Raw genomic sequence first — 15,803 nt, 5'->3', positions numbered from 1 at the left:
TGGCTCAGGTCATGATCTCAGGGTCTTGGGATTGAACCCCACATCAGGCTCTCTGCTCAGCAGAGAGCCTGCTTCCCCGTCTTTCTCTGCCTACTTGTGATCTCTCTCTGTGAAATAAATAAAAAATGAATAAATAAAAAATAAAATCTTAAAAAGAAAAAATTCCTTTGCAACATGGCAAGGCAGGAGACCACATCTTGTGAGAGACTTTGTACTTTGAAGTCATTTTTCTCTCAGCCCTTGTGGGTGTTCTAAGATCACAGAGCTAAGACACCTTCAAGAGCTGATACAAATTCTCACTTCTTTGCTTGACCCAACCCGTTGGAATGATAACGTGAAATCACTTTCATTATGGTCTATTAATTTGTAAAAGGCTGTGGTAGTTAACTTTCAAACTGTTATCCTTTATAGATTAAAAGTAAAATACCTCGGTTTTCTGAAAGCCCTATTTGGATCTTTAAATATAAATGCAATTCCCTTTTTAACTATACTCATGCCTCCCATCAAAATCATTTAACCACAGAAATTATTTTCTAAAGCAGAAGCACAACACATATTTCAACTCCCACGTAATAGCACTGCAAAATTTGGTAACATCTGCATATTTTCTTTCCTAATTGCGATGTTAGTTTGAAGTTAATTATATGAAACTGATTTTTTTCCTAAGCACAACTTTCATATATCACATTTAGTTTAATTGGTACTTTGAATAATAAATTGTTTTTCAGCTAGAGCATATTGTTTGATATTGCTAATGAAATGATTTTAATGTTAAGCGTAGCCATTAGGAGGAATCTTATTTTATCTCTTATTTTTAAATGTAATTCTACATTGTCATACCCTAATTAACCTAGCTATTGTCCTTTTTTTTTTTTTTCTCAATCTTCAGGATAACATTATATCAAAACACTATAATAAGTGGCAGGGAAGAGTGTCTTTAAAAGGAGACAGTGTCAGTTACATGTGAATCCTTCAATTACACCATATATTTGTGCTGTTGTTTAAAAATAGTTTTGCTTTAACTATTCTTAACTGCCAAACACATCACCATACTCTTAGTGGCCCATCAGTAAACAGCAGTTACCACTATTAATAACAATGCCAATATAACCTTTAGATCATGTATAGGCCTGCAGCTTTAGATGGAGTAGCCAAGGTAACAGAGGTTCTACACCTCTAATAACCTGAAACTGGTATCATCTAGGTTCTTTCAATTCAACAAATATTTATTGAATCTTATCTATGTCTGCTCAGTACTGTTGAGCTATGTAAGGAGGCAGAGGCAAAAAAAAATAATAATAATAATAATTCACTCAGTTCCTTGTTGAATCATTATATTGTACACCTGAAATGAATAAACACTGAATGTTAATTATATTGAATTTAAAAAGTGAGTAAGTAATAAATAAATAGATAAAGACTCACTTCTTGCCATGAAGGTCATCACTAGTTGGGGCTAAGGAATGGAGTGATTAACAAGACTCCACGATTTTCTCTCAGTTATATATTGTGTGGGATTATTCTCTGCATTTCGTAATATCAGTAGTTAAAAACTGTAAGATATTAGAGGAAGGAAAATTCCATGCAAAGTGAAATCAATTCATGCGGCCTTGCGATGGAGGTAGGACCTGAATGAAACATGGAAAAACTGGATTGAATTTGGAAATGCGGGTGAGAGATTTCATGGGTGAGCAATAGCATGAATGAAGACTCAGAAGCAAGAGGAATCTTTGAAGGGTTCAGAGGGTGAGTCTGCCTAGATCAGCTTAGAGTTCATGCTGGGGAGCCCTGGAAGATCATGCTGGACATATACCATGATGTCATAGGGGACAAGAAGTGCCACGACCAAGCATCTGTAAAATAATAGTAAGGCACTACTGATTTCTGAATGAAGGTGCACACAACACCTTACCAAAGTCTGGCCTGAGGGTCAGCAACTAGATAAGTCAGGGGCTAAGAAAAGTATATAGGTACAAAAGAATAAGCAAAGTGGACAGCTAACATGAAGCCTCGGTGGCAAGAAAAATCTTAAAAGCGAGCACATGTCTACCCAGGCATGAATCCCTTCTAGTCTTTCTTTGCGGGGGGCAGGAATTATTTCCTGGGCCCTAAGTGAGTCTTAGTGAATCCTGTAGTGGAAATGTGAATCAGCTACTCCACATGGAGTACCAGGGATTTGGACAAATCCTGATGTGATCCAAAGGAAGTTTCAGGAAATGAAGAACGAATGAACTCAGGGTAAATCCAGGTTTAGACGGGGCAGTTGAAAAATAATTATAACCAATAAGGAGTGACATAGGCACTTAAAGGATAGTCATTGTGGGCATTGAGAGGAATGATTTGTATGAAAAACAGCTCAAAGTAGAAATGTACCAGTGAAGGGTGGTGCAGAGATTTCACACCTGGGTAAAGAGGCAATAATAGTACCATGGACAGAAATACAAGAGGTAGGAAGGAAAGTTGTACATGAAGACCTCAGCATTTCCTGATTCACTTTTCCTGATCCAGTAGAACTTGGCTGGACCAAAAAAAAAAAAAAACATTTATAGCACATGGCCAATGGCCAACGTACTGAATAACTGGGACTGAATAAATCTCATGGAGATCTTTGAGTGTGGCTTATTTTATATTTGGCTTCTGACCACATCAGGGTTTTAGAGTAACTCTTAAAGGATGTGTTTACTTAAGGGATTTTCAGTAATTAGGGCACTACCTATTGTTTAAATACTGACAGAAATATGCTGAAAGCTTGGCAGGTAAACAACTTGACATATGGGAATGGAAGTCAATGTTTCAATAGATAAGTAAGTAGGTTACCTTGAAGTGATGCATTTGATTGAAGACTTTCTCCAAATTAAAGCTTTCTTCTTTACTCTGATGGATTAGATATGATCTTCTTTAGATACTATCTTCCAGTGAGGTCGTGTCACTAAGATAGAAAATGGATTGAACAATTATTGGTCAGAATGAGTTAAAATAGTGATGTCCAGGTTGGAAAAAAAAAAGTCAAATGAGATGTTCAACAATAAGAACCATTTAATGTGTGTTTTTATTTATTCCTTTATTTAATATCTACCAGACAGAAACTATGTTAAGTGCTTTATATTCATTATTTCATTAGCAAATAATCTCGTGAAATATGGACTTTTGTTATTGTCATTTTCCAGATAAGATAACTGTGGCCAGAAATATTAAGTTGGCTTAGATTATGCAAAGTTAATTAGAGATAGAACTAGAATTTCCAATCAGGTCTAGTGTGATTCCAAAGCCCTATGTTTAAATGCTATGCTATGCTTGTCTCTTCTGACTTGAGCCCCACAAATAAGACGATTGTGAATTTTATGAAGCCTTCAGCACTCCACCCATAAAAGATAAGATTTCTTTCATGTGTGAAGAAATAATGGTTCATTTATAAAAAATGCCACTGAATGTTTAACAACCTATTTTCTCACATTTCTGGCAATGGGTATCTTTACATTGTGGAACCAGATTCAATACAGTAAGAGTTTAAATTTCTAGAAGCTGGATATAAACACATTACAAGCCTTGGTTGCCTTGATGACTTCATTACAACCCAGATGCTCTATGAGTATCTTAAACTTAGGTTGGGAATGTGGAAAATTATTTTATATTTGTTTTAGGAAAAAGCCAGGTATTAGCAAAAGAAAAATCTGAGGGGCCAACCACAGTTTTAAGAAAGCAAGAAAAGAAAAACCAAGCTATACCTTTGTAAAATCTTCTGTTACATTCAATAAAATCTTAAAATAAATATGTCATATGTATTTATATGTGAATGACATTTTATATGCATCTGTTTCTAACTGAACTTATGTTTCTCAAACACAAAATGCATGCTAAAGAACTTAAATTTTACATTATTATTCACCTATAAAACTAATGGAAGATTGTTTTTCTTTTTTTTTTCCCTTCTCACAGCTGAATTTTTATTCCTCTTGTGGGGTGTTTATCTCTGCTATGCAGTGCGGACGGTGCCGTCAGCGTTTCATGAGCCACGCTATATGGCTGTTGCAGTTCACAACGAGCTCATTATCTCTGCTGTATTCCACACAATCAGGCGAGTGCCCTGTAGAGCTAGTAAATAACCGTTTTGTTTCTCTGGTGTGTTTCAGTTTAACTTAAATAGCAAAACTGGATAGCATGCATAAGGGAAAGATTTAGGAAGGATGGTGTTTTTAAGTTGACTAATGTCTTTGTCTTTGCACAAATGGCAAATGAAGATAGCTTGTTGTTTGTTTGTTTGTTTGTTTGTTTAAGATTTATTTATTAAAGAGGGAGAACACACAGTGGAGTGGGGCAGAGGGAGAGGGAGAGAGAAACCCAAGTAGACTCTGCACTGAGCATAGAGCCCAACGTGGGGCTCTATCTCAGGACCCATGAGATCGTGCCCTGAGCTGAAACCAAGAGTCGGACACCTAACCAACTGTGTCCCCGGGTGCCCCTTTATTTTTTTTTTTCCTAAACTGATGTTCTTAGTTACTTCTAATGTTTTTTATTACCTTTATTTATTTGAAGGTTAACTCAATATTACTGTATTAATTAAACCACTTATGGCAATATCATTGAATATTGTTATGATAGATAATGTCTTTTGTTCTGAAGATATAAAACAACACATGCTTACATTATAAAGTAGATGTAGATAAATCGTCTATGTTTCCATTCATGTTAATACACTGATTTATACTTTTAAAATCTTAATGCTCAGATAGTCAACTTATGTGTACTAGTTCTGCTAAATTCAAAACCAAAAAAACCACTCCAACCCGATGACTGGATTTTTGTGTGCAATGAGGTTTTATCACTATCACATTTTAGCAATGACTTTTTTTTTTTTTTTTTTAGCAATGACTTTTTATTAGTATGGCCTGGTCCTCCATTTCTTAATATCCCATTTATTACTCTAGTCAGTAAGTACAAAGGAGGAAGCAAGTAGCTTATGATAGTGAACAAAATGAAATATGTATGACTTATCTTCAGAGAATTTACACCTATTTATATCTGAAAATGAAATGAAAACCTCAGTGAGAACAAAAAAAAGGAATCCTATAACTTGCAAAGCAACAAAAAAATGTCATTCATTTGCTCGACAAAGTTAGGACATACATAAGAGTTTACTGAGAAATTTTGAATATTTGTCTTTTCCCTCAGTGGAAAAACAGTGATAAATAATGGTGGCAGTCAGAGTGGGAAGGTGTGGATCTTTGGAAGTTTTAGAAATGTATCACTTCTCACTTTAGTCAATAATTATCAAGTTACATCTTGCATTTGTAGGAATAGATGATACCAGAGAACAGCTGAACCTTAGGCATACCTACACTTTTTCAACATTTAAGTAAGAAAAGAAGTATTTATGATTTGACAACCCTAGAAATTCCATCAAAGCACCAGGAATCAAAGGAATATGCCTCCTTGCTCTGTCTTGCCCCCTCTCAAGAGAGAGAGAGAAGAGAAAAAGAAACGAGGAAGGAAAGATGCAAAACAAAATACAATGTTATAAATAGGCAAAAAGAAGGCTCTCTCACTTCTCCTCGGACTAGAGCTGAAGGATGTGAGAGGGGATGCTCTGTAGTGAGCTCTGAAGAACACTGTTGTGGGCAGAGCCCCACAGCCTGCACATTTCTCCCAAACCATCTCCCAAGAAAAGCTGCATTTTCGTTGTCTGTTTCCAGAATATCAAACGCCTGCGTTTCAAGATACGACAAACATGCTTCTCTAGAACCATTTGTAAGTTAAATGCTGTATTAACAAACCAATTAAAGAGTTATAAGCATGCCAGAAGAAATTTACAGACATGTTTAAATGTCTTCTGTTGTCAGAATGTGACCAGGTCATGCAAAGGGATTCCTACTTTTGCCCTACATCAGCTGCTGTATTTCTTAGAATCAAATTAATTGCCTGAGAAATTAAATCTGTTCAAAGCATTTACCTAAATTGATCTTTATCCTTTTCTATCTTAAGATTTACATCTGTTCTGTTTTCATCATTAAATATGTTTTTTCAAAGGACTTTCTTTTTTTTTTTTTTAAGATTTTATTTATTTATTTATTTATTTATTTAGCACATTGAGAGAGAGAGAGAGTGCGCGCACTAGCTGAGGGAGCTTCAGGCAGAAGGAGAGGGAGAAGCAGGCTCTCTGCTGCTAGGAACCCGACACAGGGCTTGGATCTTAGGACCCTGGGATCATGACCTGAACCGAAGACAAATGCTTAACCCACTGAACCACCCAGGCATCCCTCAATGGACTTTAAACTCTCAGTTTGCCCAAGTAGGCAAGATAGTTATTTTTTAAATGAACTTCTAAAAATTCCTAATAAGGCAATAGGTGGTTATTATAGATAAATCATAAAATGATTAAAATAAACTGCCTAATCAAACCACCCGATGACGGTAAGCACTGTTAATATATTAGGATATCACTTTTGGATATTTATAACACATTGCATTTGGTAGCTCCCCTTTAGGAATGTCACAGCACAGTGTGACATACCAGGAAGTCCTGCTATAAGGAAAGCTAGTTAAGTTTGTTTAACCAGCACTTTCCAAACCATTCACCATGATATCCCCCCAAATCTCAACTGACATCTGGTAACAGAAGCTACTCTTCAGAAAACTCTGTTTTGATACTTGGCCGAGGTGAGGAGAAATGTATTCTAAATATTCATTCAGGATAGCTTTCTAGGGGCACCTGGTCGGCTCAGTCAGGGAGCGTGTGACTCTTGATCTCAGGGTCATGAGTTCAAACCCCACACTACACATAGAGCTTGCTTTTAATAATAATAATAATAATAATAACTTTCTTACTTTGTTTAGGTCTTTCCTACAGTCATCAGCCTAGCTGGGTTCACAGAGATGCGAGATCTGACTGAGTTGTACATGTTGAACCTAGTAGACTTTGTGTTGGTAGACATGACCTACTTAAAAATCAGCTTTCCTTGACACAACTGTATAGTCCCTTTAAGTTTTGAACAGGGAGAACTTCTAGTGGTAGCAAAGTGACTTGCCTTGGTAGGCTTGGGTATTTTCTTAGACAAGCTTAAAAAAATCTGAATGAAAAGCCCTACTTTTTTAAAAAAATTTTTAATTAACATATAATGTATTATTAGTCCCAGGGGTACAGTTCTGTGAATCATCAGGCTTATACACTTCACAGCACTCACCATAGCACATACCCTCCCCAATGTCCATAAGCCTGCCACCCTAGCCCTACCCCTCTCACCCTGGCAACCCTTAGTTTGTTTTGTGAGATTAAGAGTCTCTTATGGTTTGTCTCCTCCCAATCCCGTCTTGTTTCATTTTTTCCTTCTCTACCTCCCAAACTCCCCCACTTTGCCTCTCAAATTCCTCGTATCAGGGAGATCATAAGATAATTGTCTTTCTCTGATTGACTTACTTTGCTCAGCATAATACCATCTTGTTCCACCCATGTCATTGCAAATGGCAAGATTTCATTTCTTTTGATGGCTGCATAGTATTCCATTGTGTATATATACCACATCTTCTTTATCCGTTCATCTGTTGATGGAATTCTACTTTTTTCCACAGTCTGGCTATTGTGGACATTGCTGGAAAGCCCTACTTTTAAGTTCTAAATTCAACTTACCTTTCTCCATAGACCAAACCCAATTAGTTGTGGCATGTTGGCTTCAAAGAATTATAGTATAGACAAGCTACTCTGTCTTGGAAATTTAATTATATGGCCATAAAGGACCAAAGATGGAATTATTGTTTAAATTATAGTTTAACACAGTAAATCTACAGAACACCGATTTAGGGAGATGAGCAGGGAGAAAGCAATAGGCAGTAATAATTAAAGAAATCAAGTATATATAATTTCTTATTTATTTTTTTAAAGATTTTTTTTTTTTTTTTTTTTTTGACAGAGAGAAAGCACAAGTAGGCAGAGAGGCAAGCAGAGAGAGAGAGGGGAGGAAGCAGGCTCCCTGCAGAGCAGAGAGCCTGACGCGGGGCTCCATCCCAGGACCCTGGGATCATGACCTGAGCAGAAGGCAGAGGCTTTAACCCACTGAGCCACCCAGGCGCCCCTATAATTTCTTATTTACATGTGGACTGAACTCATACCTGCTGTGGTTCCAGTGTTGATAAAGTCTAAGAATAGGAAACAATAACATAAAAATATAAATCAACTAGACCCATCTTTGTAGATTTTTACTAGAATGAAATAATATTAAGTAAAGCCTCCAACATCAGCAAATATTCTCTATCAATAGGCATATATGTTCATTCCTGTTTGCTTAAAATATAAAATTATATATACGTAACTGTGGATACATATCTACATACATAAATACATAAACTTAAAGCTATGACTACATATTTATATGCAGATTTACTTTTATTCTCACCAAATTGCCAGACTGAGCAAAAATAAACTAAAAGGATTAAGTCTAGAAGTCTAATAATGCAGAAGGCATTTTGCCTAATCTGTTCTATAATCCTTTACTAAGCATAGAGCAAAGCTTTGGGAAAGTGCAAGACTTTTAAAAAGTTTGCTTTTATTCTTAACCTCAATTTTAACTATTTCTATGTTCCTGACTGTTAGATCTATTTTTTAGAAGTTGAAAAAGTCTTTTAAAGAAAAATCTTGAAGAAGACTGCAAAACCCACTTTTTCTTAAGATATTTCTACTCAGAACTGCAACCTAACAAACCTAGCAGTATTTAAAAACTGATTAATTTGATCAGTTGATGTTAGTATAGAGTACTTCAAATTAGCTTTTTGGAAGACTCACCGTTTTAATTTAAAATATATGTAACCATGTTCTTTTCAGATATCGTCAGGCTGGCTTCAGGTTCACTTGTGTTGGCATTTGAGACAGAAATTCTCAGTGCATGAGAACACTTTTAGAATGTAAATCCATCTCATTTGATATAACTGTCTGCTCCAGTGCTGGAAATGGCCCCAGCAGATTTGGATTGTATAATTTTCCAGGTCACAATTTTATATTGCTTCTATGCCTCAGTCCTATGCCTCAGGTACTGTTACTTGTTCCTGAGTATGATGATCCTATTTCAGTGCCTAAAAAAAAATCTCTTCTGACCCAGCACAGGGTCTATCAAAAGTATGTCATTCCCAAACAAAGTGACTATTCATTTAATCATATTCAAGGCAGGCATAAAGCCACTTTTTTCGCCAAGGAGTTAGAGAAGTTGTTAATTCTTAAAATGCTATTTGGTTATAGGTAAACCATCATGAACTTTCTGTACTTCTATGTATATATTTTAAGTCTGTTTTATGTCTCCAAACACAGAGGAAACTATCTCCATGTCAAACAACTCTCGAGCTTCCACTTTAGCTCGATTTGGGGGGAGGAGGGTTAGGAAGACGGGGGCTGGGATGGAGGTGAAAATGAGGAAGAAATCCCCTTGATGAAAATTTTGTTTCAAGTATTAATAATGCTAATTTACTCAGTAAATTTGTCATGAATACGGCATAATGCAGGTATAAAATGAGTTTCTTCTGGTTTTAGATTCATGTGTTTGTTTTATGATTCTATCATAAGCATTTTCTTAAGATGTTAGCTTTTCAAATATGATGACATATATCAGTGTATCAGGATGCTGATTCTCTAGGGGCACCTGGATGGCTCAGTCAGCGGAGCATCTGACTGTCCATTTCAGCTCAGGTCAAGATCTCCAGGTGGGGAGCTGCGTCCTGTATGGGGCTCTGCAAGCGATCAGTGGGGAATCTGCGTCTCTCTTGTTCCTCTCCCTCTGCCCCTGCCACCCCTCTACTCCCTCTCTCTCTATCGCAAATAAATAAGTGAATCTTTTTAAAAAATGCCAATTCTTTCATTCTAAACACAATAAAATCTCCTATTTAGCTTTCACGGAGAAACAATGCTTGGGAAAAAATTAAAAGAAGAGTATGATTGTAAAATGACCTTAATAAAACATCACCTGGTTTCCGCAAAAGAATGAGTCCTTAAAACCTGAGTTTTCGTGTGTACACAGACCTACTGATTCATGAAAACATTCCAAAATCACCAGAGTAGGTATCAGTACTGAATTTTTCCTATACACGTTGCCTGCAGGACTGTCCTAGAACACCGTTTTATAAATTCCTCAGCAAGATAGGATTTTCAGTTATCTTAAAACAATTTGATACTTCACAACAACTAAAATCTTTATTTTAAAAGATGTATATTACAAACCATTAGTATATTCATTTAACCATTGCATTGTTTATCATTTAAGCCTCTGAGGTCATTCACAAAGACAGATAACTACCCACCCCTTTTTTCTTAATTAATGTTTTCAAGGGAAAAAGATTAAAATCAAGAATTATGTGGCTGTGTCTTATAACCCAAATTGCCTGAAGCCACTAGTTTGTAAATCTGTTCTTTTGAATTCACATGTATTCACTGTTTTCACTTTAGACATTCCATTGACATGCAAAATAATTATTCCAGGAAATGATTAGCATATTATATGTCTATATGCTGTCTTTCCTACTACTGATAAGTTAAAATAATAAATAAGGAGTTCAGGTCTTATGTAAGTCACAGTTACTCTGGGTCTTGTTCTGTGATGAAAATGTGTGCCACAGAGACGACAGTACAGCTTTCTTCACGCTTGCTTGCTTGCTTTTAAAAAACACTGAGGAAAAAAAGTTTCCAAATATCCTAGTATTTTAAATAGAGATCTTGTTGGATTACTAACTTGGTGAATTCTCATTTCAGATTCGTTCTTGCCTCAAGACTTCAGTCTGACTGGATGCTAATGCTGTATTTTGCACATACTCATTTGACTGTGACAGTCACCATTGGGTTGCTTTTGATTCCAAAGGTATTCCTTTAACATTACTTTTCTCTTGTAAGACAGTTTAAATAAGCATGGAGTTGTTTCCTCTTTAAAAAAAAAAAAGTATCTGGCAATATAGGGAAAGGGAAGTGTGGAGATTTAGTTGACACTAAAATGTTTTTAAAGCTCTCTCCTCAGGGAACTAGATATCTCTTTTCTTTTAGAATTTATTAAACATCCCATAGAATTTTAAAATGCTTCAGTTTGTACAAAACTCATCATCTGGTTTGGCTCCTTCTCAAATATATATATATTTTAAGATTTTATTTATTTATCTGACAGAGAGAGAGATCACAAGTAGGCAGAGGGGCAGGCAGAGAGAGAGGGGGGAAGCAGGCTCCCTGCTGAGCAGAGAGCCCCATCTGGGGCTCAATCCGATGCCCTGTATCATGACCTGAGCTGAAGGTAGAAACTCAACCAACTGAGCCACCCAGGTGCCCCTTTCTCAAATATTTTTATATTCAGATATGATTTAATCATGGGTCCAAGGTAACTTTTATTGTACCTATAACATCAAAGTAATTTTTAAAGAGATTCTAAGAATCCTCCTGTTGGGATTTATATTCAGGAAGCTTTGTGTTGTAAACATTCAGAAAATTGTTATGTAAATAATTATAATATTTTGTATAGAAAAATCTTGCTTTATAATGATAGATTTTGGCAAAGACTTATCTAGACAGCATACCGAAGTGGGGGAAAATGGGCCAGCACTCAGAATACCCGGATTAAAAATGTATGTTCACACTCACAGTGGCTATACAGTATGACATTAGCTAAAACTTTTCATCTCTCTGAGGTTCAGTTTCTTCATCTATGATATGATAGCAATAAAACAGCTTACAATGAAATAATATGATATCAGAGTGTGGGGAAAAAACACACAAGTTAGAGCATTATTTTTTTAAAAGATTTTATTTATTTATTTGACAGAGATCACAAGTAGGCAGAGAGGCAGGCAGAGAGAGAGGGGAAAGCTAGCTCCCTGCTGAGCAGAGAGCCTGATGCAGGGCTCAATCCCAGGACCTTGGGATCATGACTTGAGCAGAAGGCAGGGGCTTTAACCCACTGAGCCACCCAGGTGCCCCCAAGTTAGATCATTATTATTGTTTTCCTCATTTACGCATAGAAAAACAAAATATTGGAACATCATTTATCTGTATTAGTACCACAATATAATATTAACACAGCTGAGACAGGAATTTATGATTGCTTGTCATTCACTCCAGCGAAACATTATAATAAGCGAAACACTGAAATTCAGCCTGACTAAAAGGGCAAACAAATGTAAACAAAACAAAATTCCTATTTTCTTCCTTACTTGAATTATATATACCAAATAGCCACATTTTCATGGACTAATCTGTTACTGCAATTTATCTTCTCCTTTTTTCATACTTTGCATTATATGGTTACATTTTTTATTAGATGGAGGTACTACACACACAGACGGCTCATTCAGTGGTAAGAATTCAAACACATATTCATTCAAAGATTGATACATGGATGTTCCTAGCAGCCTTATTCATAATAGCTAAGAAGTGGAAACAATACAAATATCCATCAACTGATAAACGTAGAAGCACAATGCAGTGTCATCTACACAATGCAGCACTGCCCAACAATAAGAAGGAGTAAAGCACCAGTACGCACTACAGCTAGTACGCACCTTGGAAACATTACACCAAGTGGAAGAGGCTAGACACAAAGGCCACATCTCATGTGATTCCATGTATATAAGATGTCCAGAACAGGCCGCTCTGTTGAGACAGAAAGCAAGTTAGTGGTTGTCACTAGCTAGGGAAGAGAGGAAACAAATGACCGCTTTCGTGGGTGTAAGGTTCCTTTTGGGGGTGATGAAAATATTCTGGAATTAGATAGTGGTGATGGTTGCACAGCACTGTGAATATACCAAAAAGCACTCAACTGTACAATTGAAATTTGAGAATTTTATGGTATGTGAACTATGTCGCAACTTGAGATAATTTAACAAAATCATTGAGGAGGTTCGCTAAGCTCTGTTCTATATCCTGGAATAAGAATAATGGACAGATAAAATATGTGCTCTTGTGGTATTTATATTGTGGACAAGGGGGACACAGAAGAAATAGGTGAAGACAAGAATTCAAAATGTTCTTTTAGATAGATATAAATACTAAGGTCAAATAATAAAGCAGAAAATGTGTATTATCTGAAAAGTGTTCCTTAAACTCACGATCATCTCTGAGACTGTGCTCAAGAACAATTACTCTCTTATCAATAACTTCTGAGTGGTTTCCTAGCAGCATTTGAGATTTTGGAGGAGAGGGGCTCTGTTTTACTCATCTTTATGGCCTTAAATTCCTGACACATGTCAGAACCACAGTTGTAAGTAGAAGAATGAAGGAAAGAGTCGCCTGTTTCTGTGGTTTCTCAGTCAGTTCCAGTTACAGAACATTCATGATTCCTTACGTAGAGAATTGCTGTTTCATGTTATGTTATATAGATGTTCACCTGCCACTTAAATATTTTAACAAGCACTGACATTTTAAAATAGCTCTGTATCATGAAAGGGTAATGTGTTAATTTTTTTAAAGGAATATTTGACCTGATGAGCAGCTGGGAGAAGAGAACCCATGTTCCCTAGACCATTCTCTCCATTTTCATAGGACGATCCGTGGGCTTTTATGTTACGTGAAATGGCCAAATTGTTTTGATTCTTCCTGATTTCCATCATTTCCCCCTTCCTTCTTCTCCACATCTCCATCTGATGAAGAATAGAGATAGCAAGAGTCCATGAACAAACATATTCAAAGACCACGTGAAAATAATAAAAATACCTCAAAATGTGACGAAGGAGGCACTTGGGAATGCTGAGCCTGAGAAAAAATTCTGTAATTTCAGTGAACATTTGCATTTTAAGCTTAGATATGATCATCATTTTAGGCAGAAAGAGCCCTGTGCTCCAGAGAGCGTCCGTGATTTGTTTCCAGTCTGACTATCGACACAGTTGATGCCAGCATGCAGATCTCCTATCCCCTAGGTCTCGGAGGCAACATTTCTGGAGCCATGTGTCATAGACTCAAAGTCACTGTCTGTGATCAGAGCCAGTTGTACGTTTTGGTGACCTATAGCCTCCCCTAGGTGATGCAGAACAAGAAACACAAGGTAGACCCTACTGCTCAAGAAAAATATTTCCCTCCAGCTGCCAGTGGGTCCAGATTCCTACTCTTGGAGAACATTTGTGTGGGTTTTTTGACTTACTTTCATTCTCAGAATGCAAACCACATGTATGAGGAGTACTGTAAGTGAACCGTGTGAGCCTGGGAAAAGACAAAGATGAAAATAGGGGTCAGAGAACCACGTAATAAGGAACCACATATTAAGATGGCCTAAGAGCTCTAGTGCGTAACATGAAAAGCAAAACATAAATATAGCAACAGATCTTTTCTAAGAAGCTTGGTAAATGAGTTCATCTAAGCTGAAGAAATGATATGAACATGAGAACCTTTAACAAATTATTCTGCTGTGTCTGCCAGCGGGTTAATGTCCGCAGCTCATTCGGCGTCTCTATTGCAGTTTTCACATTCAAGCAATAACCCCCGAGATGACATTGCTACGGAAGCGTATGAAGATGAGCTGGACCTGGGGCGGTCTGGGTCCTACCTGAACAGCAGCATCAACTCCGCGTGGAGTGAGCACAGCTTAGACCCGGAAGACATTCGGGTAATGTCTATATTTCAGCCTTCCTGTTTCGGGCTCACCCCGTGCACACAGGCAAGCACGTGTGGGCTGACATATCCATATGCTCACCTGTGTGCACATGGGTCCAGAGGGAAAAAGAGAGGGGGGAACGTGTGTGCCTAAGAACTGAAAAACATCGAATGCGGGGCTAACCCGGTTCTAAAACCCACATCATGGTAGAAGTTACACAGGCCAATCTTGACAGTCACAATTGACTTAGGAGCAGTCATGATGATGAACTGATGATACACGTTCCCTACTACAGGTTCTGACATCTTGCTGGTAGAGAGATAGGATAGATCTGCGAGCAGAGAGCCCGGATTACTGAAAGTGATCTGTGACAGTATATCAGCATTTGGAGTAAGAAACTGCTTTTAGTAATTGATGGTCTGTTGTCCCCTAAACCTAATCCGCATTACAGGTAATTTTATCAATGGCTACATGATGCTTCCAGTATTGATTAGGAAACACGAAATGCTGTGTTTTGTTATGGCCAAGGTCAAGTCCGACCCACACAACTTGTAAGTCCAGTGGGCTCATTCCTTGTGCAGGATGCATGTGTTTAAGTCTTAAAGTTCAAACTCTATGGGTAACAGAGCACAGGTTCATCAGAAAAGTAATAATGAGGAGAAGGGTGAGGAGCACACGTGGTGTGAAAAGCTTTAGGTCAGTTTCCCTAAAGAGCTCAAGCTTACTGACCAAGTTACATTTAGTAATAGTATCTGGCTGAACCACTAAGTTCTGCATCTCTGTGAATTTGCTTTTGTTCTGGCAGGATGAGCTGAAGAAACTCTATGCCCAGCTGGAAATATATAAAAGAAAGAAGATGATTACGAATAACCCCCACCTCCAGAAAAAGCGGTGCTCCAAGAAGGGCTTGGGCCGTTCGATCATGAGGCGCATCACCGAGATCCCAGAGACGGTCAGCAGGCAGTGTTCCAAAGAGGACAAGGAAGTCACAGACCACAGCATGACCAAAAGCACTGCCCTGACCAGGAAGAACCCACAAGAGTCTTCAGGTAACACCGGGAAGCCCAAAGAGGAGTCCCTGAGAAACCGAGTCTTCTCGCTAAAGAAATCGCACAGCACTTACGATCACGTGAGGGAGCACACGGAAGAGTCCAACAGTTTACCGGTGGAAAGTCAGGAAGAGGAGGCTACAGAAAATTCCACACTGGAGTCTCTGTCAAGTAAAAAACTAACCCAGAAACTGAAAGAAAACAGTGAGACCGAGTCCACAGA

At 37.6% G+C, this 15,803-nt stretch overlaps 1 protein-coding gene across 1 annotated transcript in view; it reads left to right on the top strand.

The window, feature by feature from the left end:
- Window positions 1-15,803, top strand: part of GPR158 (G protein-coupled receptor 158) — a 421,455-nt gene that overhangs the window by 401,639 nt on the left and 4,013 nt on the right. The window contains exons 8-11 of the mRNA XM_059404156.1: window positions 3,937-4,075; window positions 10,721-10,826; window positions 14,397-14,543; window positions 15,337-15,803. The exon at window positions 15,337-15,803 is cut by the window's right edge and continues 4,013 nt beyond it. Coding sequence (XP_059260139.1) covers window positions 3,937-4,075; window positions 10,721-10,826; window positions 14,397-14,543; window positions 15,337-15,803 — 859 coding nt within the window. The remainder of the gene's footprint in view (window positions 1-3,936; window positions 4,076-10,720; window positions 10,827-14,396; window positions 14,544-15,336) is intronic.

This window comes from Mustela nigripes, chromosome 6, assembly GCF_022355385.1.
Source record: "Mustela nigripes isolate SB6536 chromosome 6, MUSNIG.SB6536, whole genome shotgun sequence".
In the NCBI taxonomy this organism is placed as follows: Eukaryota; Metazoa; Chordata; class Mammalia; order Carnivora; family Mustelidae; genus Mustela; species Mustela nigripes.
The sequence above is the reverse complement of the archived record's forward strand: the minus strand, read 5'-3'. Positions and strand labels throughout refer to the sequence as shown.